This window comes from Artibeus jamaicensis, unplaced genomic scaffold, assembly GCF_021234435.1.
Source record: "Artibeus jamaicensis isolate MK-2021 breed Jamaican fruit bat unplaced genomic scaffold, CSHL_Jam_final scaffold_537, whole genome shotgun sequence".
Classification (NCBI taxonomy): Eukaryota; Metazoa; Chordata; class Mammalia; order Chiroptera; family Phyllostomidae; genus Artibeus; species Artibeus jamaicensis.
In genome coordinates, this window is record NW_026522047.1 from 17,233,858 (window position 1) to 17,256,691 (window position 22,834).

Here is a 22,834-nt window from a genome sequence, read left to right on the forward strand (position 1 = left end):
CTTGGAGGGTCTCCTGACTCACTTTGTGCTGATTCTTCAACTCAGTGTTTTCCTGATGTGCCTGGTCAAAAGCGTCTCCTGGGGTGTGGAATAAAAATAGATTTTCAGTACTTTCTCCTGCAGATTTTGATTTCACGGGTCTAGAAAGAAGCCTGGGGAATCTATACCAGCACTTGTCAAATCTCGCTTGTACCAGAATAACCAAGAAGGCTTGTTAAGCCACAGACTGCTCGGCGCTACCCCTCAGGTTGCTGATGTAGTAGGTCTGGAGTGGGGGTCCAGGTGATGCTGACCACATGCTCTGGTGACCCCATTTTCAGAACCACAGCTCTGTAGGCTGTGGGCTATGATGAAGAGTTTCAGGTGACGCTTATATGTTTCCAAATTCGTGAAGTCCAGCTTCGGTGCAATTGAGAGAGGGGGGAGTGTACTGGGGAGCTTTCAAGTGTGCACCTTGGCCCTCTGGCATCAACCCCCGCACCCCAACCGGGGATGGTCTTGTGAGCCCACATGGACTCGGCAGCAGAGGACACTGAGGTTGAGGCCTTCATTCTCCCATGCAGGGAGACCAAGAGGAAGGCATCTGGCTCCCGCTGAGGATGCCGGTGCCAGCCCTGGGCAACGCCTGAGCCCGTAATGTCGAGCTCTGCCCCCGGGCTGGAATGGAGTTGGTGTGGAAACCCGGTGAGTATGTGCCTGTGGTCTCAGAGCAAACCAATGCGATTAAGGCTGGATGTGGACACAGAGGGGCAGTTCCTGTGGGCGCCAGGATGAGGGTAGCAGCTGTTTTCCTGCCCATTAGAGGAGAAGCTGAATGGAGAAGAAAAGACATGCTTGTTTAAAGGATGTACCTTTGCAATCCCATCGGACCTGAAGGAATGCCTGCTCTTAGGCAAGTGTGTGTTTCTCGGGTTCAGGTGGACGAGATGCCGGGGGAGAGCAGAGATCACCAGGTCTCGGGAGGGACGGATGGGACTGTGGCTGCGGTGAGGTCTCTGGGACACGGCACTCAGCCCCCTTCCTCTGCAGGCATCTGGGTTGGATCTGCCTTTGGGAAAAGAGACCACCTTCTGCTGTCCACAAGGGCACAAGTGGCACTTTCTGTGCAGCTCTTCTGAAAGTGGGCGGGGCCCTGGGCCCCCTGGACTGAGAATGCACTTTTATGATTCATGATTCATTGTCTCCGAATGTGCTGGGGAGTCCTAGGAAGGTCCCTTGTGGTGTAGAGGTTTCTGGTCATGGAAAGCTGACCTAGCAGAGGAAGGCAATGTCTGAAGGACTCTTGAGTCTGAGAGATTTGACCTAGAGAGCAAGCAACAGCTGCCGCATCCGGTCTGTGCAGAGGGTGGTGGTGGTGACGGCGTGCAAAGGTAGGACAGGACTCCCATGAGGTCTGATTATTTCGTTGCATGGATGATCTCTTCACTGCCTTTATTACTAGTTTCACTAAATGTTTAAGTTTTATTTTTACCTTTTAAAGCCAACTTACTGGAGAGGAGGGCTGTCGTTGCTTCCCATTGCTCCTTAGATCAAAATGTTGGTGGAACTTCTAAAATACCTGTGCAGAGGATTATAAAAACGAACAACTGATTTTTTAAAACCTGTGTCTTGAATATTTATTCTGAGAGCTTGTTCCCTGTCTTATTGCTCACTTCTCACTTTATTTTCACCTGTGAGTTTCTTTACACAGTCAGCTTTTTTTTCTTTCTTTCTGTTGCCAGCCATTCAAGGTGGCGAACAAAAGCAACATTTACTCTGTAAATGTTATTTTATCCGATCATTTTGTTCCATTCCTGAGCCAGTTCTTTTTTTTTTTTTTTTGCCACTATATTTAATGAGGTATAGAATGGCTTGGCTTGGCTGTGACTTTCTTTGCTCCCTTAGCCTGCAAAATAGTCATGAAATAGCTAAACACAGTCCACAGGAGGAAGGACGAGACACTGTCAAAGCACTGTGGATGTGGAATTCACCTCTGAATCATTGAGAGTTGGTGGAACTTTGTAGCGCTAATTCTATAATTTGTAATTATAAAGATAAGATGTTAAGCCAAGCCACCAGATGCCATGCTGCCTGACCACATTGGAAGACTGGGGTCTCGCTTCAGCAGTAACGTATGGGAGCTCACCCTGACCTTGGGTAGCAGGCAGCTTGTCAGGAGTTTACATTAAGATACAATTATTTTATTGTCTTTTTTTTCACTTAAATATTAAAGCCTCTCTTTAAAAAGAAGCAGTCTGGTCTTTTGAGAAAATTAAAAGATGAAAGGTTTTTTTAAAAACGTGTTTAGAAAGGAAATACTCCCTATAGCTTAGTGTGTGTTTTTGATCTTGACCTTAAGCACCTGCAGTCTGGGGAGGCAGCATTACAGGTACCTGGGGTTTAAAGGCCATGTGGGATGCAGGTCAGTCACATTATAATGCACTGCAACAGTCTCTGGACTGAAGCCAGTTTTCTTGTGACACAGGAAAGGGCAGGATGAGAGTCCCCGAGGCCCGAGGCCTGGCTTCCTGCTCATCTCTGCCTTCTCCCACGGTGCCAGCCCGATGGCCTGTGAGGACACGTGGCCCCAGCACATCCAAGCCCAGCCTCAGAGCCCCAGGATATACCACATCACCATTCACACCAGCAGGTCTTCCTACTCGCCAGGTGACACAGTGCCAGGTGCGTATGGGAGAGGCTTTGAGACAGCTGGGGAGCCCCAGAGCCCTAGTGACAAACTCCGCATTGTGTTTGTCCCACAGGAGTTTCCTGGACTAAAGGACGACTTAATCCTGAGAGGCAATTATGTAGCCAAAGACAGGCATGAAATGTGTGTTTTCCTGAGAACCACATAACTAATCTCTATATTGATACTCATCTTTACGAGAGAAAACGGCACAGATAGCATTATCATAAAACATTAAAAAGTGAAAGTTTCTCTCCCCTTTTCTGGACACTCAGTTTGATTCCTTAGAGGCAACTATTGTTGTTTCTTGCACATTTTTCCAGAAACTGTTCGTGCACAGACGCATATATAAGTGTGATATCCCAAAAGAGTATATAACCTCATGAAGACACAAATTGAGGCATTGTGTTCAATGTCTATATTTTTCACCTAGTAATCATATTGTCATCTTTTATTGTATACATAAGCTTATTTTCAATGATTTCCTGACACTCAAAGTTTTCTAGAGATCAGGTGAAGGGTTTAAACTGGTTTCCTGTGGCTGGATATTTGCTTCTCTAATTGTTGCCATTATGAACACTGTTTAGGACATCCTTATACTTCTGTTCATTGTGCGAGCCAGGGTTCTTTTAGTTGCCAGTGCCAGGAGAGCTGATGAACAGCAAGTTGACGGACAGAGAAAGACATTTGATTTTTTCACTGAGTCTGGCGGTGGGTTTCTGTGTTTGGTGAAGACACTCGGCAATGACAAGACCCGAAGGTGTTTCTGTTCTCCCGCTCGGCCACCGTCGGTGAGCTGGGTGTTGTCCGTCCGTCATCGCCCAGGCTCAGGAGGGCTGCTGGGGTGGCAGGTCTCGCACTGGTACCGAAACTGGAATAGAGGGTCCGGTGGGGAGGTTTGTTCTCCCAGGACCCGCCAGCCCTCTCTACGTGCTGTCCTTGGCCAGACTGGGGTCACGGGTGAAGAGGGACTTGTAGCAGCGGTTTTAGTCCCATGAAAGAGAGAAGCCTGTTTTGAAAGCGAGAGGTCCCCACTCCTGATGGGAACATAACATCTGGGTTCTGTTTGCAGAGAGTAAGTGGAGAGAGGCTGTTGGGTAGTGGACCTCAGGGTCTGCCACGTTGCCTTATACAGATATGTCAGGTGCCAAATCAGAGGGTAACTTAGGGCGACTGCCGGCGTGTGTGGTTTTCAGACGCAATGCCAACTTTACCATGCCTAGCTGGACAATTCACTGGCATTAGGCACATTCTCAGCGTTGTACAACCATCACCACTGTCCACCACCAGAACTTTTTCATCATCCTAAACAGAAGCTCTGTCCCATTAGACAATCTCTCTCCATCTGTCTGTCTGTCCCTCCAGGCCCTGGTAACCTCTACTCTTTCTGTATCTATGGGCAGAAATTCGCCTATTCTGGGTACTGCATGTAAGTGGAATCACACACTATGTGTCCTTTGGGGCCTGGCTTATTTCCCGTACTGTAATGCTTTCTAGGCCCAGGCACGCAGGGACTGGCATCAGAGGTGACTGCATTTTGAGCACAGGAAACGCTCTCAGGTTCCCCGGCCCAGCAAAGAGCAGCCTGGAATGGACTCTAGTGTTCGTGAGCGAGGGCTCTCGCCCTCCCGTGGCCCAGCCGGAACTGGTAATAATGGCACGTTTTAAAGTTCGTGTGTGTGATGGCTATAAAATAGTATCTCACTTGTAGTTATTTTTACAATATTGTTTGAGTTTGTTTTATTTTCCGCGGTGTCCTTTCATAATTTTGGGTTATCTTTTTACAGATTCACTATAACCAGTGTATATTTGTCTGTTTTGTAGCTAACAAATACTTTCTCAGTTTATCATTTGAGCTTTTTTATTTCTTCTATATTTAGAATTTTTCAAAAATTATTTTTTCCGTTATGGTTTTGCTTAGAAGAGCATTTCTAACTCCAATATTTAAGGGAAAAACACATTGTTTTAAATTCTTTTGAATTCCACTTTTGCGTTTTCTCTGATCCAAACGGAAATCATTTGTGGTGTGAAACAGCACATCGACTTCTTTTTTTTCCCTATTGAATGGTCCGTTGTGTGGGGGCTGGTCTCGAACTCCAAGCCTGCAGTGGTACAGTTGCCACCTAAACCCAAGTGGCCCTATGCCGAGTGTGTCACCTCCAGTGGCCATTCTCTGCTGCAGTGACTGTGAGCAGCGGCCGTGACCTCGTGGGATTTCCGCTCAGGCTCAAAGAGCGTCTGGTCATCAAACAGCCAGCACTTTCCTGCTTGTCCCTCCTCGTTCCAAACTGATGGCTTGTTTCAAAGAGGACGACGCGGTCACCCACCCAGACAAGTCCTGGAAGAGAACCCTGTCCTTCATGCGGAAGGCCCCCGCCCAGCCCACGGGCGACATCCGATTCCTGTAAGAGAGTGAAGTGCTGCTTCTTAGTGACTAGCCTTCTACTTTGAAAAGACGGGAGCTTTCCCTCTGTCCCCCACCTCTCAGCTGCTTTATAACAGAGAGGGGGTCCCTGGAGCTGCCCTAACTACAGGGCCTACATGGAGGGTAACTACAGAACATTGCCCACATCTCCCCTCTGCCATCATCCATGTTCTGGAATATGTGATTTCCCCTGCTCCCTGGGCACAGGTGAATCTTGGTCAATGACTCCAGGAACTTCTCAGTAGAGGACCAGAGGGCTGCCGGTGGGAGGGCAGAGAGAGAGCTGAGAAGGAGAGAGAGACGTGGACAGACAGGTGGGCACCTTCCTGGGCCCCGGGAAAGCCACTGAGTCCCTGTCCATTGGCTGGCCGGCCATCCCGTGGGTGGAACAGTAATAGCACCTCCTCCTAGGGGTGGGCCAGCATGGGCCAGGGGCCTGGAACTCTGCCCGGCCACAGAGGGCGCTGTGCAAGCATCACCATCACTCTGACCGACACACTCGCATTTGCCAAGAAGGCGAATTTTATTGTTGTTTTTAGAAAGCAGGGTGTTTCTTTTCTTCCTCGGTTACTTTTTCCCACTCGCTCGTAGATACAAGAGGGAGGCTGAACCTGAGGGCAGCGGCATCCAGACCCCAGGCTCCCCCTCTAGGCTTCTCCTCCACACTGGGAGCAGTGAGCAAAGAGAGGTTTGCGTCTCCTCCTTGCACCCTAATGCAGCAGGCAGAACAGCAAGGAGCAGAACCCTGTGCCATGACAGTGCCCGAGTGGCTGCTGGCGGGACCCAGCTCCCGCCATGCCCTTGGTTCTGATCCAGGACAGGTGTGTGGTGTGTGAAGTCCTCGCACCTGTGGAATTACTTTTATTTCTCAAAGCATCTCATTTTTATTCTCTGGTTAACCATCATAGCTGCTATGTGGTGCTTCACAGGAAGTAGTTTAGACGCTATGATCTTCATTTGGCAGAAAGGGGCTGAGTCATTGATCGGAAGCCCCTCCCAGAGTCACCTCATACTCTCGCACCCCTGGGGTCCCTTCCCATGGTAACCATCCACATGTGGGGGCCTGAACCGTGACTCTCGCTGGCACCTTAGCTCTCTGGATGGTTTCAGCTAATTAGTGCATGTTTATAACTGCTTTCTGAATACTCACAGGGAGGAAAATAGCATTTGCCAATAATCCCTACCTTGGTGAAATGTTGGGGAGAGTAATGAGATAATGTCTCTGAAACTGATTTTTTACTGAAGAAAGTCATTATGTATTCAAAATATTACTTAAGAGTATTTATTAATGATTTATTTCTAATTTTCAATGGAATCTGTGATTACAATAGCACTGTACAACTGTGCAAAAGAATTACAAATTTTCAATTGATGATGTAATTCAATTAACAATAGCCCAGTAGTGGCTAATAATAAAGTCAGACATAAGACCTTTTGAATTGAAATACTTAAAGAAGCTACCCTGTAGTCAGAACGAGATTTTTGATGACTATATTTCTTGATTTGTGCTGGTCCTTTTCTAATTTCATTATTTGCTGCTATTGTTTTTGTTTTAAAAAAGAATGAAGTCACTCAAGGGAAAATGTAATCATTTCTCTCTGGTTCTTCTATTTAGACTTTTGTTCTTCTTTATTATTTTGTAGTTCTCTCTATTCTAGTAGGATGGCCCGCAGTATCATTCGAGGAAAACTGAACTCTCAGCCCTGCGCTTTCTCCTTCCACAGTTTATCGGCCATCCAGTTGTATTTCACTGTCTGGGCAAGGACTGAATCACCTGTCGTGTCTCCATAGACACACAGCAGAGCCCAGAGCCGCATGGAACTGGGCCCGCCGATGCCAAGCCCTGGGCAGAGGCCGGAGGGTGTCGAAGGACCTGCCCCAGGTGCAGCTTGCCACTGTATGCAGCAGCTGGGTTGCCATCATCATTTTGACTTACCTGTTTTCACTTCAGATTTACTAGTTTCCGGTTCCTGCAACACAAGGAATAAACACCGGCCTTGGCCAACTGTTAAGCCCTTCTGGGGGACGTGGTAACAGCAGTTAGCAGGCTGGGGTGGGTGCAGCTCCCGTGCTTGTTGGGACAAATGCTCTTTGTCTGCTCAGCCCCACAGATCAAGGTGAGCTCTAGACTGGAGAGTCAGAACAGAGCTGCCAACCCCCAAAATCGCACCCAGCTCCCCCCAGCGCCACTTTTACCAACCCTCCCAAATCCTTAAGCCGCATAGGCAGCTCGAGAAAGAAATGATCTTTTCTTCTGTTTTTAAAAACTCATCCAGTTTTCACTGTGACTCTCCACAGTAGGTTCATAGGTAGATGGCTCTTTGCAGCCTGGGTTGGAGAATGGAATCAGGGGTGAGAGATGGTTTGGATGGCAATGGAGTGTTTTTCTTGTTCGTCATGTGGCTTTAGACACCACTGGCCCATGAACTTCTGAAACAAACAAACAAAACCAAAAAACTAAAACATTAAAAAATATATTTTATTGATTATGCTATTACAGTTGTCCCATTTTTTTCCTCCCCTTTATTCCCCTCCACCCTGCAACACCCTCCTACCAGCAACTCCCACCCTCCAACTTAGTTCATGTCCATGGGTCGTACATATCAGTTCCTTGGCTTCTCCATTTCCTATACGAGTCTTAACCTCTGCCTGTCTATTTTGTACCCACCATTTATGCTTCTTATTTTTTGTACCTTTTCCCCCATTCTCCCCATCCCTGCTGGTAACTCTTTGTGTGATCCCCAGGCTGTGATTCTGTTCCTGTCCTAGTTTTTTGCTTAGTTTGTTTTTGTTTTTGTTTAGGTTCAGTTGTTGATAGTTGTGTTTGTTGTGATTTTACTCTTCATATTTTGTATCTTCTTTTTCTTAGATAAATCCCTTTAACATTTTGTATAATAAAGGCGTGGTGATGATGAACTCCTTTAACTTGACCTTATCTGAAAAGCACTTTATCTGCCTTTCCATTTTAAATGAAGGCTTTGCTGGGTAAAGTAATCTTGGATGTAGGTCCTTGACTTTCATGACTTTGAACACTTCTTTCCAGACCCTTCTTCTATGCAAGGTTTCTTTTGACAAGTCAGCTGATAGTCTGACGGGAACTCCTTTGTAGGTAACTATCTCCTGTTCTCTTGCTGCTTTTAAGATTGTCTCCTTACCTTTAATCTTGGGTAATATAATTATGATGTGCCTTGGCGTGTGTTCCTTCTTGGGTCCAGCTTTTTTGGGACTGTCTGAGCTTCCTGGACTTCCCGGAAGTCTATTTCCTTTGCCAGATTAAGGAAGTTCCCCTTTGTTATTTTTTCAAATAAGTTTTCAATTTCTTGCTTTCCCTCTTCTCCTTCTGGCACCCCTATGATTCAGATATTGGAACGTTTAAAGTTATCCCAGAGGTTCCTAAGCTTCTGTTTTTTGAATTCTTGTTTCTTCATTCTGTGCTGGTCAAATGTTCATTCCTCCTTCTGCTCCAAACTGTTGATTTGAGTCCTGGTTTCCTTCGATTCATTGTTGGTTCCCCATACATTTTCCTTTATTTCATTTTGCATAGCCTTCACTTTTCCCTCTATTTTGTGACCATACTCGGCCATTTCTGTGAGTATGCTGACTACCAGCATTTTGAACTCTACATCTGATAGTTTGGCTATCTCTTCATCGCTTAGTTCTATTTTTGGCGTTTTGATCTGTTCTTTCATTTGGGCCATATTTCTGGTCTCAGCACAGCTGTCACTTTGTAAGGGGCAGAGCCTTAGGTATTGGCCAGGGCAGGGCAACCCTCCTTGCTGCACTGTGGCACTGTATGTGGGGGAGGGGTCAGAGATGAAATGATACCACTTTCTCAGCAGCTTTCAGCCACTTTCCCCACTATCCACAAGCAACCTGGGCCCTTCTGGTGCTGATTCTTGGGTGGGTGGGATTGTGTACATTCTAGGACCCTGTGGGACTCTCCTACGAATTTTCCCGTGAGGCTGGGATTTTCTCCCACCACTGCAACTCCCACAGGTTTAACAGTCAGAGGTTTGAGGCTTTATTTTCCTGCAACGGAACCCTGGGTTGTATGGTCTATCTCATTCCCCAGTTGTTCCTCCCGGTTTATCCGCACACAAATGTGAGACCACCTAGTCTACCAGCCGCCACCTTGCTGCGAGTCCACTCCACCCTGGCTGCCTGTCACTGCCCCTCCTACCAGTTTTAATGAATATTTCTTCTTTAATTCCTTGGTTGTCAGCCTTTCATACAGTTTGATTTTCTGGCAGTTCTGGTTGTTTTTTGCTTTTAAATTTGTTGTTGTCCTTCTTTTAGTTGTGCGAGGAGGCAAAGCGTATCTACCTACGTCTCCATCTTGGCCAGAAGTACAAAAAAACTAAACCATTAACCAGCTAGACAATGCTTGGCCTACCAGAAAATCACTGGTGCTATGGGATTCATTTTCATTATTTATTTCTAGTTAAGTGCTCTGAACAGATGCTCTCATAAAGGCATCCAATGGCCTGCCCAGGAAATCTAGTCTTTACTCCATTCAATCTCACTTTCCCTTATTCTTCCCTTCATTCTTGGCTAACATGGCATGTCCAGGGTCCGATTGGAACCTCCGCCTTGGTTCAGTCTGGCGGACCCAAGCTCAGGGCCAAGCCTGGGCCACCCCTTTGCTCCAAACCCTGTCTCCTCCCCAGGGCCCAGCACTGCTCCTGCAGCCTCCACCATGGTTATTCCTGAAAGCAGAGAGGACACTTCAGCGTGGTCTGAAGACGACCCTGCCAGCCCACCACATGTCTCAAGTCTCTTGTTTAATTTTATAAATCATGCAAATGTTGCTTTCTAACCCCAAGCATGCTGCTTTTAATATGAATATGAATATGAATATGAATATGAATAAAAGGGAGGCTTCAGGAGGGGCCACCCTGTGGCTCCGACTTGCTCTCCGATGGGTGACCCTGCTGGGAGGCTTGTCTCCTGGGGAGGTTGAAAACTCCAATCGGAGCCGTCACAGGGCAAACTCCTTATTATGCTGCTGACGTTCCTCCCCTCTGGCTCTAGCCCATTTTCCTGCCTCTTTCTCTGCACAGAACCTAATGTTTTCCTGAGGAAAAAGGAGTGAGTGGATGTGAATGTGTGTGTGTCGGGGGAGGTATCATTTATCTAACAAAGTGCAACAGATTTGTAACTGTAAGGAGACCCCAGTAGGCCAGTGGGAATTATGGATTTTCACAATGGGGAGACAGCCTGTTGTATTTCTCAAACGTTTCCCAACAGACCCTTGGGACACTGGGGCCCTGCCCAACCTCGTCAGACGTGACCTGCTTCTGTGTGTCCACCTGTTGCCTTCTGATGGTTCCTTAAACAGGACCGCTCCTCACAATGATCTATCTCTCTCCCAAGGAGCAGTTCAGGTCCCTCCTTGGTGGAACGTCCCCCATACTTCTTGGTGGGCAGATATAAATGCCTCCTTAGCTCTGGCACTGAAGCTGCCGTCACACTGTAATAGATGAGGGTCGGCATCTAAGAGTCTCTCCCTCTAGATTTCCATTCAGAAACAAGCCACCGACCTACACCCCTTCTGCACCTGCAGTGATGCTGGCACACAGTGGGTCTGCAGATGCCCAAATGCATCTAGAGTTCAAGCGGGAACCTAAACAAAACTGTCAAGAGTTTTTGTCATGTTCTGTGGGTCTGTGTTAGGCTTCTTTGTTTTTCGCTTGTTCTCGTTGTTTCTGAGTGACGAAGGCATTGGAACAAAGTAGCGCGCCCCTCGCTCCCCCAAAAAGATTCAACCCAACCCGGTCAGGGTCCTGGGCAGAGAAATTCTGCTAACACTCTTTGCGAACACCATCTCTGTCCCCCTAATCGTCGAGGTGGTGGACCCTCGGTGCGCATCTGTGCCAGCAGGGCTCCATGCTTCTCCTTCGCCTACTCCATTTCGCCCCCTCGGCACTGGCATGCCGTAGGTACTGTCACTGGTCCCATTTTGCAGATGAAGAAACTGATGCTCCAGAACTTGCCTCAAGCCTCCCGGAATTAGCAGAGTGGAGAAGAGAACTCAGAAGGGACTGGACTGCAAAACCTGCACTCGGTCACTGCGCTGCGTGTAGCTATTTCTAATGCTGGGCGACCATGTCAGCCTTTCACGGGGGAGCAAGGCCATGGAGGGCAGTGCAGGGTGCCCTCCACAGCAGGGGCTCCAGCCATTATCACGACCCAGGAAAGTTCTTTCGTTGTTACTGGTTTTTTACATCCTCACCTCAGGATATGTTTTCTTGCTGACTTTAGAGAGAAAGGAAGGGAGAGAGAAGCTCCTATGTGAGAGAGAAACATCAATTGATTGCCTCCCACACAAGCCCTGACTGGGAATCAAACCTGCAACCTTTTGGTGTACAGAAAATGACGCTCCAACCAAGTGAGCCACCCGGCCAGGGTATCTGGGAAACTTGTAGGGTTGCTAATATGGCAAGAAAGATTGAGGACTTTTACCAATCTTCAATTTGTGAGATTCCAATTTCTTTTCTAGCGAGGAACAGTTTTTGGCACAGGGGAGAAAAAATGCCACGGTCTCTGTATTCCCGGATCGGTGCCTGTTAGGAACACACAAGCCCAGAAGCCCAGGGACCTACACTCTCGAAAAGACTGAAGGAATGGAGAGTGCTTTGCTGCGTGGTCAGGCATTCTGCTCCTGGTCAGATCATTTTTACGTTGACGCTTTTGAGTGGCTCACACTTAATGGTCTGTCCCCGAGGCACATTAAAGTCTCCAGTATTTACCCATTATTGTCACTGTCAGTGCTAATCGATGCCAGGAAAATGCTCTCTCTGTGGTGTCTTTGGGCCTCTGTTCAGCTTTCAGGCTGCTCAGCCCTCTTTTGCAGCAGCATGCAGATACCCCTGCTGCTGCCCTGGCTGGGGCCGCAGCGTAGATTCTGTTCCTGCTGGTACTGGCGTGTCAGAGTTTCCTGGGGGTGCAGAGACTGTGTTCCAACCATCGCCACACACAGCTACTAACCGCCAGCAATGGCCAGCCATGCAGCAGGGACAGCAGCCCAACCCTCGAACCCTCCCTGGATGTCCATGGGCTGGACAGGCTCGTGGCCCCCAGGAGCTTGTTCCCCGAGGACTTTGCTTTCAGCCCCAGCACCCACCACAGGTAATAGGCGGGGGTGGCCAGTCCATCAGGTGGTGGGGTGACGCCCAACCCCGGGGTGCTGAGGAAATGTGAACTTCTTGGAGTCTGATAGTAAGAGATCTTAACCATGTTTATTCTTAAGGATATGAGAAACACTGATTGTAGAAGGGCTACTGGTCAGTAGGGCTGGGTATGATAATCACTTGGGGAAGTGTACTCTCTTGGACAGGGTGAGGTCTCCGACGTGTTTTTATAAATAAAACAAAATATAAATATATGTTTTATATTTTAGAGATATAAATTTATAGTACATAAATATATACTTATACAAAAGAATAAAGAACAGCATTCAATGAGTTCTTTGCTGCCATCCTCACTCACCTCTCCCCCTCCCCCACCTCCAGCCTTGACTCCAAACTCAAGGCATCTGTCGAGGAAATCTGATTTTATCAGCATACACAACAGTGACAGGAAAGGTTGCTTTTTGATCCAAATACTTGATGACTTCTTCTCAGTACTTCTATTCTTCCCTTTAGGACTCAGGGTGAACCAAGCTTTGCTTCACTGGAAACTCACCTGCCCTCGGATAGGAATGAACAGGTAATAAATAGCCCACGTTACGCAAGGTGGGTGAGGTTGGTATTTTGAACTCAGAGTGGAAAGTTCCAGACTAGGAAATCAGAGCTATTAGACTAATAGCCAAAGCAAGAGAAAAGGAGGCAAGGGTATAATACACATATCGTGTTGTTCTACCAATCGATACTGGCCTTTGTCTCTGAAGTTCTTATTGGCAGTTGTAGAAATTGATGGTTTTAGTGATTTGTTTCCCCACCCAGCCTCCCTCGGTGAACAATTCCTCTTTCCTCCCTGCTCCCAACCCCCTCTTCATAACACTGACCTTGTAAGACCAGGCAAGGTCCCAGAGGTCAGCTCAACAGGCAGAATAAAATCTGCATGCCCACTGATTTACCGTTCCTTTGAAGTCTTAAAAGGAATGCAGAATAAAACATGGTATAATGTTCTTACTCAAATTTATCAGAACCATCATCAAGACTCAAAAGTCCCTCTTGCATGGGTGTTAACATAAAAAGACACACAAAGCTGTCAGCCATCGGAGATGACAGTCACCGATACTGGTCTGGAAGCCATCCTAAGTTTATTCTTGCCCCTGGCCTCCATGTTCTCTGTGGGGCTTCCATTAGCCACCCTGACCCCATCAATAACAAATGTGTATTTATCTACTAGGGCTTTTTACTCTGCGCTCTTTTAAGGAGTAGGCACTAGACTGGGTTTTCAGCTGCTGCCTGGAATTCTTTAAAGGACACAGGTTGGTTGCAAAGCTCATTGGCAATTTGGGTGAAAACCGGCCCCTTTGACATTTTTCCCTTTGCTTTTCTAGGACAAGTTGGAAATCTCCAACAGGACAGCGAAGAGGCCTTGGCTGAACACTGTCCCTCTTACCTATTCTCAGCGCCTCTGGCTTTCTGAACCACCGACTAGGGGTAGGGGTGGGGCTGGGAGAGCCAGCCCATCTCCTGTCTTCCACACCTCGGACTCTCCTGGGCCGCCCACTGCCACTGGCTGGTCACAGGGACCTGGACCCTCCGCCAGCTTCTTGCCCTAGTCAAAGCACGAGCTGCCCAGAGTGAAGGAGGCAAATGGAGAGAGCAGAGTGGGCTACCTCGGGGAGGCCCACCCAAGGCCTGAGGCTGGGCAAGACGGAGCCGGTGCCCCTTCGGAGACCCAGCTCAGGACTCCTCAACTGGCAATTCTGCTTCGCCTTTCAGCCACCTTGGGCATGGTTTTGGCTGCTGGCCTCTGCCGCCTGCACACCCAGTGTTGCTGCAAAGCAGACACAGGTGTCCTTCAGGGAGCCTGCCTGAGATGCTGTTGCCAGGAGCGACAGCGCTGAGCCCGCACGTCAGGCAGATCCGGGAGAACAGGTGTGGTTTGTTGGAGCCCAGTACGACTGGATCGCTCCCTCTGTGGGTAGCAGGAAAACAGTCCTCTGAGCAGCCCGCCGTCCCAAGCCCCTCTGTGGCCTCATCAGACCCCGTGGGCTGGCGTCTCAGCCGGAACAGCGCTAATGAGAACAGCTGATGAGCGCTGGGCGACTGTCGTTGCCCGGTTAGCGGAGGAAGCAGCGACAGGACACTTTCATCAACAGCGTCCTTCCCAAGCTTTGTTGTCTTAACATCTGCATTTAGCTGCCTTTTTTCTTTTCGCAATTAGACGTTCTGTTTGAAGAGTTAAACTCGGCACAATAAATATTGTATAACCTGCTCATTAACTAGACTCCCATGGCCTCTGAGCTTCCTCCGTTGCCTTAAGGACCCTCGGAAATGAAAACTGTGTCCCTCTTCCCGTGTCAGCCACCTCCCCTCTAAATCTTTGAAGAAAGAGGAGTGTTGGGGTTGCGTCTTTTGCAAGAAAGAGAAAGAACTGGAGCCCTCGCTTCGCCTCTCCAAACCACTCCAAGGAAGTTCTGTTTTTTAAACCTGGAGTTCAGAATTGGCTCTGATTATTGGACTAGGTGAGTGCCAGGGCGTTCGGTCTTTCTGGAAACTCAGAGGTCTGAAAAATCCGCCATAAAAGCAGTTGGAGTAAAGAGAATTTGAGGGAGCTGGGTAAACACGTCTGGGGGGAAACATGTACATACGCACCAGGCTGTAAATGCCCGAGTGGGGCATGTGAGCCTCTTCCCCAGGTGTAAGTGGATCTGAGATCTCCCGTCCATTTGCACTTGACAAGAGGCTCATGCAGTGAGCAGATATATGACCTTTTGGCCCAAGGTGAGGCCAGGAAAAAAAATGCAGCCAGCCCAGTCTGGAGAGCGGCTTCTGCTTGTCCTTCCAGGAATGGTCAGGCAGAGCATGTCATGGATGGAGGCCACCTACCCTAGTTGTGACTACATGAAGGTCACTTTGGGTTAGCATACTACAGAGGATCAAAATGGCAGGTTCGAAAATAAATCTTGAATATACTCATTTCCTTTGACACGTAATTAACTGCCTTTTCAAAGGTAGGCTACTAAAGTCGCAGGCCATTTTAATGATGAAACAAAAGCCACTGTAAGTTCAGAAAGGGTATTTACTGAGCACCAAAATCCTACAGATACAGCACTAAGAACTTCATGTACATTTCCACTTTTAATTCTCACCCTAATTTAATGAGGATTAAATTCGGTAACTTAAGTAATTCAGGAAAGAGAGGCATTCCTGGTGTGTCCATTTGGCAACAAAAGCATCCCTTTTAAACTGGGCGTGTCGGAGAGAGAGGCCCCTGCTGGCTTTCCAGCCCCCATGAGCTCATTGGCGTCGGTTCCAACTCTCTCCTCCTGAATGCCAGGCCAGGCGCATCTCAGGGGAGGCCTCAGGAGGCACAGGGAGACCCAGGAGTTCACAGAGGAAAGAGCTCTGGGAGCGCCGTGGAAAGACGTGAATGCGCTGTGCTCAGTGGGGCCACAGACATCACTGATGAAGGTCCACCCCGCCTCTGAGATCTCCCCGAGCTGCAAACAAGGGGTCTTCTAGGGCAGAGTTCTCACTTGGCCGCATCAGAGCCAGGGGTTCCACGTACGAACACAACACCGTCCAGACCTTTCCTGTCAAGGGGGCATTTTCCTGGGTCAACAGACTGGTGTTCACCCAGTGGTGTGAAACAAACCACCCCACAACTCGGTGGTTTGGAGCAACCAGGGCCGCCCCCGTTCAATAGCTTCCATGAGCCTGGGTTTGCCCGGGCTCCATGGGGCAGTTCTTCTGCCTGAAGTGTTGCAGACTGGGCTGGGATATCCCAGGTGACTCACAGGGCTGGTGGCAGCCGCATCTCCTCTTCACGGCGGTGTGCAGCTTGGGGACTGGGTTCCACCTGCAGTGCTCTAGGCAGACAGGGCCAGAAGCTGGACACCTCTTAAAGCTCAGCCTTGGGGGTCACGTGGTTTTACTTTTGCCGCTTCCTAGTGGTCACGGCAAGAAACAGGGCCAGCCCTCATCCTTCACAGGGAAGGGTACTCAATTTCACTTTTTAAAAAATATTTTTATTTATTTTTAGAGAGAGGGGAAGGGAAGGAGAAAGAGGAAGAGAAACGTCAATGTGCGGTGGCCTCTTGCGTGCCCCCTACTGGGGACCTGGCCTGCAACCCAGGCTTGTGCCGTGACTGGGAATTGAACTGGTGACCCTTTGCTTCTCAGGCCTGGGCTCAATCCACTGAGCTACATCAGCCAGGGCTTGATTTCACTTTTTGTTGAGAGAAGTGGCAAAGGATGTGAAACCATCTCGCATTTACCGCCTCCCTGTTTGGACTGCCAGCCTGCCAAGGGGCTTCCATGAGAGTGGGAGATGCCCTGGGTCACCCTCCCGGCAAGGCAGCAAAGCGGGTGAGAGAAATCTCCAGCTCAAGGTTAGGTCGGCACTTCCCCTCCTCCAGCCGGGAGCTCCAGCCCTGGCCAAAAGGGTGAAGTGACCCTTCGGTCACTAAAAGGGTGGGCCAGACCTCAGAGCCTCCGCTTCCTTGTCAGAGGAAACCAGGCCACAGAACTACTCACCTCTTTCAGCTGCCGTGAAGAGAAAACACATGTTCAACAAACACTTCACCATCTACAACTAAGTGTTTAGCTGACCCGCTAAACAACATCATCCTGCAGCTGTGACGCCACCTTGACGTCTAGTCCATTGAGAGAAATTCTGCAACCACCGAAAACATATGATTCCTTTTCCACGACCACCTCAGTCCCTGTGGTCCTTCTTCAGCCCTGCAAATGCAGGTGTGAGTCACAGTGGTAGCCATGGGCAACAGTGCTTGCTGGGATGAGACTTTTCTGCTGAAACTTTGAGTCAATTCTTTCTTGGCCGGAGCAGCTGGAGTCCTCAGGCTGGTAGTTGGGAGAGAGAAAACCCCTCTGTCCCCGAGATCCTGAAGGTCCTCTCAGCTTGACCTCAGAGGGGCCCCCGAGGGGAGCTGGTAGAGGGCTTTAACTTATCCTGAAGGCTCTTACTGAAGCACAAAGCCATGAAAAGTTTTTAAAAGGCAAGAACTCCAGTGCAACATCTTAAAAATAGCTTTTCTGTTTTGTGGGAACAGCTACAGAATTGTTCAGCCAACCACTTCTTGCAGGAGAAAGAGGTTTGGGGCTAAACACACATTGAAGGGTAAATAACAGGGAAACAATGGCTGCAACTCTTTGTATTCTAAACAAATGTTTTCACATCCATCATGTTCATGTAATAGCCACAGGTGGGAGGTAGGGGTGGGCCTTAACCTTTTTTTTTTAAACTTCAGAACCTATTTCTGATATTTCTAATTAATTTCTCCCCTTGAATACTATAATTTTGCTAAGTCATGACTTAATAATGCCTAACCAGAGCCTGGCGGAGCTGTCTCACTGTTGAGGCTGTCCGGATTAATTTCCTGTTACAACATTTGTTTTCTTTCGAAAAAATTCTAATTAACAACAACAACCAAAAATGGGTCAACAAGCCAGTAAATATTTAAACAAGTGTTGCGTTTTATTTGCAAAGTTGTGTGGGAAGGGCTGGCAACTTATGAACAAATTACAGACAGCGAACCCTCTCCCAGCCATGAACTTGGCGTATTGGTTTGTGATGCCAGCCTTTCTGAAATGCAGGCTCTGTGACTGGTTCCCTTTCACACCAACCCATTCCTGTCTCCTAAATGTGGTGTGTGGCAAGGAGTTTCTTTTATTGGAGAGAAATGAATTTGCATTAATTTGTTTGATTAAACTTGAGAACTTCTTCCTAGTCTTAAGATATTCCGAACTCCCCCCCATCTGGCCACAGGAGGTTGCAGGAGCAGCCCTGGTAATCTCTGGTTTCAAATATCAGGAGTCTCGATGACACACAGAAAGAGGGTATTTTGCCTGTTCGTTCTGTTCTTTAAATGAAAAAGAAAACAAACAAACAAACAAAAAAAGAACATTCTGAGACTTTGCTCCACTGTGAGTGGCCAGGACCACTGAAGCCTGGCAAAGGAATTTTGGTGCTTTCAGTTTGTTTTTGCCTCTTGCTTTTCAACTGTAAATCTGTTCATGCCACACTGTCTCTGAAGTCTCTACTGGCTTTCCATCTCTCCAAATAAAATATGAACATCTCTGACCCAGTCCTGGGGGCCCCGGCCCTCCGACCACCTTCGTGACTCCGGAACACTCTCAGTGCCGTGCCAACGGCCGAGCGGCTGTGTTCAGCTCGCTTGCTGCAGCTGGTTTCGTCTGGAACCCCGTCCCCTCAAATACCACAGGCCTTCCCAACTTTGTTCCAACGTTGCCTCCTCAGAGAGGCTCCTCCTGGCCATTGCAACCTCTTCTTGCTCTGGTGCCCCTGCCCGCTTCATAATATTCACAGCACTTCTTACCTCCCGAGTCTTAGGTATCAATTTGTATTTCTGACTCTGTCCTGCCTCCCTCTGACTAGGGTGCTGTATGAAGGCAGAGACTTTGCTCATTGCTCCGTCCCCAGCACCTAGAGCTGCTCTCACTGTTCCCGGGCCATCAAGGCCCAGGGGAGTTCTGCAGGAAGGAGCTGGGAATAGATGGAACCTCTCAGCCTGAGCTGGGCAGAAGCAAAGCTAAATGAACACTCTTCCTACTCAGAGTCTGACCTGTGAGCCCACCTGCTTCGCTGGCACAGGCTTCTCAACCTCTACGCTGTCAGCTTTGGGGGCCAGGTCATCCTATGCTGTGGGGGTCTGTCCTGTACATCGTAGCATGTTTAGCAGCATCTCTGGTCTCCACTTACTAGATGGCAATAGCTCCCTCCTCTCAGGTCGTAATAACAACCGACCACGCCTCCAGATGTTGCCACTTCTGTTTGGGAGCCGCTGATCATGTAACTAAGAGATGCAATTACATGCCCCCAGTCGAAGCAGCATTTTCTAAATCATTCCAGACTCAGCAATGGAATGGGCAGCACTGAGATGGAGAACTATACGATTTACGAATTAGAAACGGCTTCACAGATCACCTGACTCAGAGGGATTTGAATTTTTGATTTTGCCTCTTAGGTGCAACGAGAAAAGCCGGCCATCACAGTTGACCTTTGCGGCTCTCTTCCCTTCCCCCCCTCCCCCATGCTCCCTCCCACCTCGCCTCGAGGCACAGCCTCGGAAATTTGGGGCGCCAACAAGCACAGGTGGGAGACCATCAACACCACCTCCTTTTCATAGCTGAGGAGAAGGAGGCCACCCAGAAGGGGTCCCCCTCAAATAAGGGGAAGAGTCTAGGGCAGCCCTCAGATTCCCTCCTCGCAGTCTGAGCTCCAACCCACTTTTCTTTCCACCATACGAAGCAGATCACTGGGTTTCTTGGAGCATTTTTTTTGTGCTGTAACTATTTCAGCGGACCCACAGAGAGCTGGGAGTCAAGCAGAGAAATGGCCCGGAGAGATTAATCTACAGCAGCCACTGGAACAAGGACGAGGATGGGACTTTGGGGACTGGCCGCTCGTGGTGGGCCAGGCAGAGGCGGAATGGGCTAGCTGTGACAGGGCCCCGGGCTGTGGGAGAAGTCCTAACAAAGGCGGAAGGAACCAGCGGGTCCGGGTGGGGGAGGGGACGGCCGTCATCCTCCAGGACTCAGAGCTACCCCTGTGAGGAGAGTTTGTTTTTGTTTTTTGTGTACAGCCACCTTCCAGTGTACAAACTGGAAGTCATTGTGTCCCTTCCTCTGGGCTCTCTCTGCCTTTCCCTTCCTTAAACCAGCACCTGGGGAGGGTCTTCTCCTATCAGCAGATGATAGATGGTTTCCGCAAAGCGTTGTAGACTGAAGAGGCTGTCTGGAAATGCATTCCATTGGATATTAAGAAATGTATTTTCCTGATTTATTGTCAGGCTATGCAGGGTTGTCTGAGAGGCGAGGAACCAGTGGGGATATCCATTTGGACTAATGATTAATTATTGCATCTAAAGTGATGTTTTCTCATCAACTGATAGCTGGGAAAATAGACTCCAGTTTGCTGGGGCGGCACCACGGGTCACAGATGTGGCCTCTGCGTTTTCAGATTGTATTCTCTGTTACACACGGCACCTTCTCATTGAAAAACATAATTTGTTGTTCTCTGAGACAAAAAAAAAAAGAAAAAAAGGAACCCTGACATTTCACATGCAAGCCAAAGATTAGAATCACTGCCCACGGCTGCATATGGAAGTACATTAGGAAGCGGTGTCCCTGAACCAAGGACACCAGTCGGCTGGTGCCCAGAGAGATGTAGGAGGCACTGACTTCTGATCTTTATTATGCAAATGTGCAGCCCCGGGAGCCAGGCTGTTTAACCTCATCAGAGGAAATGTCACTGATCATTTCAAGCTCCAAATGTAGCACAAGCATTAGTACTATTATGTTATTATTATTATTTGTAGGGCATATGTAAGCCCGAGCCCTCTGATTAAGCTGAGTCGCTACTTGTTCAGACACTCTGGGATAAAAAATCAGCTTCTATTGATAATAAAAAACAAACAAGCAAGCCAAACCCATCGTGTTCTCTGCCTCTGGTGTTCGTGAACAGGGAGCCTTGCAGACCTGGTGCCCAGCAGGTGTGGCTGCGGAGGGCGAGGGGGTCCCAGCTGTTACCCCCAGACACGTAGTGACAAGCTGCCTTCCGTCTCCTCCAGGTCTTGGGCTCCAGCAGCTCCTAATGGAAGCCCAGTGTATGAATCGGGGGAGAGCCCAGTCCCTCCAGCTCGCTCGTCCCTCCCGTCCTGGGGCCTCTGGCACCCTTTCCTGGAAGTCCGGGGCGGCTGGGAACACGGGCTGAACACCTGGGCTCCGAGTAACTTGCTCTTCTCAGATCAGGGTTGTTCAGTTGGTGCCAGATCAACAATCCTATCACCCACTGAGTTGACCCTGCCATCCTCCTCTGTTCTCCTGGGAAAGCTGGTGGGACCCCAGTGTCTTTTGAGGGGTGGAGGGGGGGCTCATCACAGAGCCCTTGGCAAGCAGCCTGCCCCGGGGGTGTGGGGTGTTATCTATCCCCACCAGCAGCAGAGGACTAGGCCAGGGTCACTTCTGGTGGCCTTTGCTTCCTTCCTGCTCTGCTCAGGGTTAGTGATGAGTTTCACATACGTCGAGGGCGACCTTTTCCCACAGTGGGGAGACCTGTGGCTTTGGCTGCTGGGCGAGAGGTGCCTCAGGGAGGGAAGCTGAGGAGGAGCCCTGGGTGTGGCCTTGGGTCGGGTCAGCCTGGTGCAGAAGCAGCCGACCAGCACCATTTCGGGCCGCGGGAGTCCAAAATCGGCCGCCCTTCGTGTGTAGCCTGGCCAAGAGCCAGCGAAGCAACACATTTGATCGCAAGTACAACCAGCGTGCTGGGTTGGTCCCCGCTGCACTCCAGCAGGATGCTGAGAGAGGCGGAGCAGTGGGAGCACTGCGAACCCACCTGGAGCAGAGCCATGTGGCCCTGTGCAACCTCTGAGCTGAGGGAGATCTTGGGATTTCATCGTTTATCCCCATTTCCACCCAGCCACGTGCTATAGGCAAAGAAAAAAATAGTTAGGAGTATATTTAGTTCAGTTCAAACCTTGAGAGTGCTATCAATGAACTCTGTTGTGAGCAATAGATCTTAGGGCTCAGCTGTTAGAAATCCCATGAAATTATTGTTTCACCGTTGGGCACTGAGCTCTTTGAAGGGACAGACGGCATTTTCTTTGTGTCTGCATCCTCAACCCCCACACAGTATGTATCTGGCACATAATAGGTGCTTAAGTGTGACCTCGGAGGGATCTTCCCACACCCTTCCTCTAGGAAGGCATCCCCTTGTTATTCATTATTCTCTGTTAGTTTCCTCTGTAGCCTCAAAATTATACATTTGCTTGTGTACCGTCTCTCTCCATGCTAGAATGCAATTTCCAGGAGGTCAGAGCCTCATCTGTCCTGCTGGTCAGGCTAGAATAGTGCCTGGTACCAAGTGGCTGCCCCGAATACATGCATGGAATGGAGAAATAAACAAATGGCAGCTGTTTTATTACGACCCGTAGTAGCAGTGTGTACAAGATAATCTGCAGTCCCACTACTACCCGCTATCATGCGATCATTTCGGGAAAGCTCATCCGAAAGAGCGAGTGGTCAGAAGCCGCTTGACTTTCCTCCTCACAGAATTCGGCCCGGGGAACCTCGAGTCAGGACTGCGGATTTCCTCCCTTCTCCGCTAGGTGGCCCTTCGTGCTAAACTGAGCAGAGTGAATGAGGTTTTAAGACGTGGACGAGAGAGGCCTTGGAGCCTGAACTGGGGTCCTCTGGCGGGGAGTGCGGCGGGGCCACGCCCTCCCCCGGGCTCTGCACACTGAAAGGCTCCAGACGGCCGAGGCTCTGCGCCAAGCCGCTTGGTTCCAGTGGGAAAGCTGACCTTGGCCAGGAAGAACCAGGAAGAGGCACAAATGACTCATTGTCCCACATCCTCCAAGGTAAAAACCCAGCAGTGTGTGTGGCCTTTGGGGCTGGACATTGTTGCAGCCTTGGCTCCCTCTGCAGCCAAAATAAAAGCACTGGGCCAGCAACACATGCTCGGCCCAGGGATACAATCAACGAATCTCTGCCATCGTCCCATTCCGCACACTTTCCTGCATTTAGTTTCAAAATACCGTAAATGTAACACTATGATTTCCAGTTCCAAAAGTAGAGCACGATTTC

General features: G+C 49.1%; 1 protein-coding gene across 1 annotated transcript; it reads left to right on the forward strand.

Moving 5' to 3' along the window:
* Positions 1 to 770: 770 nt before the first annotated feature.
* On the forward strand, positions 771 to 21,620 carry REELD1 (reeler domain containing 1). Its single transcript, XM_053658297.1, is given in 17 exon segments — positions 771 to 830; positions 832 to 892; positions 2,465 to 2,514; positions 2,517 to 2,661; positions 4,848 to 4,880; positions 4,883 to 5,069; positions 6,815 to 6,972; positions 10,937 to 11,025; positions 11,922 to 12,076; positions 12,078 to 12,218; positions 12,734 to 12,797; positions 13,597 to 14,040; positions 14,042 to 14,186; positions 14,189 to 14,324; positions 19,216 to 19,343; positions 19,550 to 19,799; positions 21,296 to 21,620. Coding segments are annotated over 17 exon segments (2,571 nt in total).
* Positions 21,621 to 22,834: the final 1,214 nt, after the last annotated feature.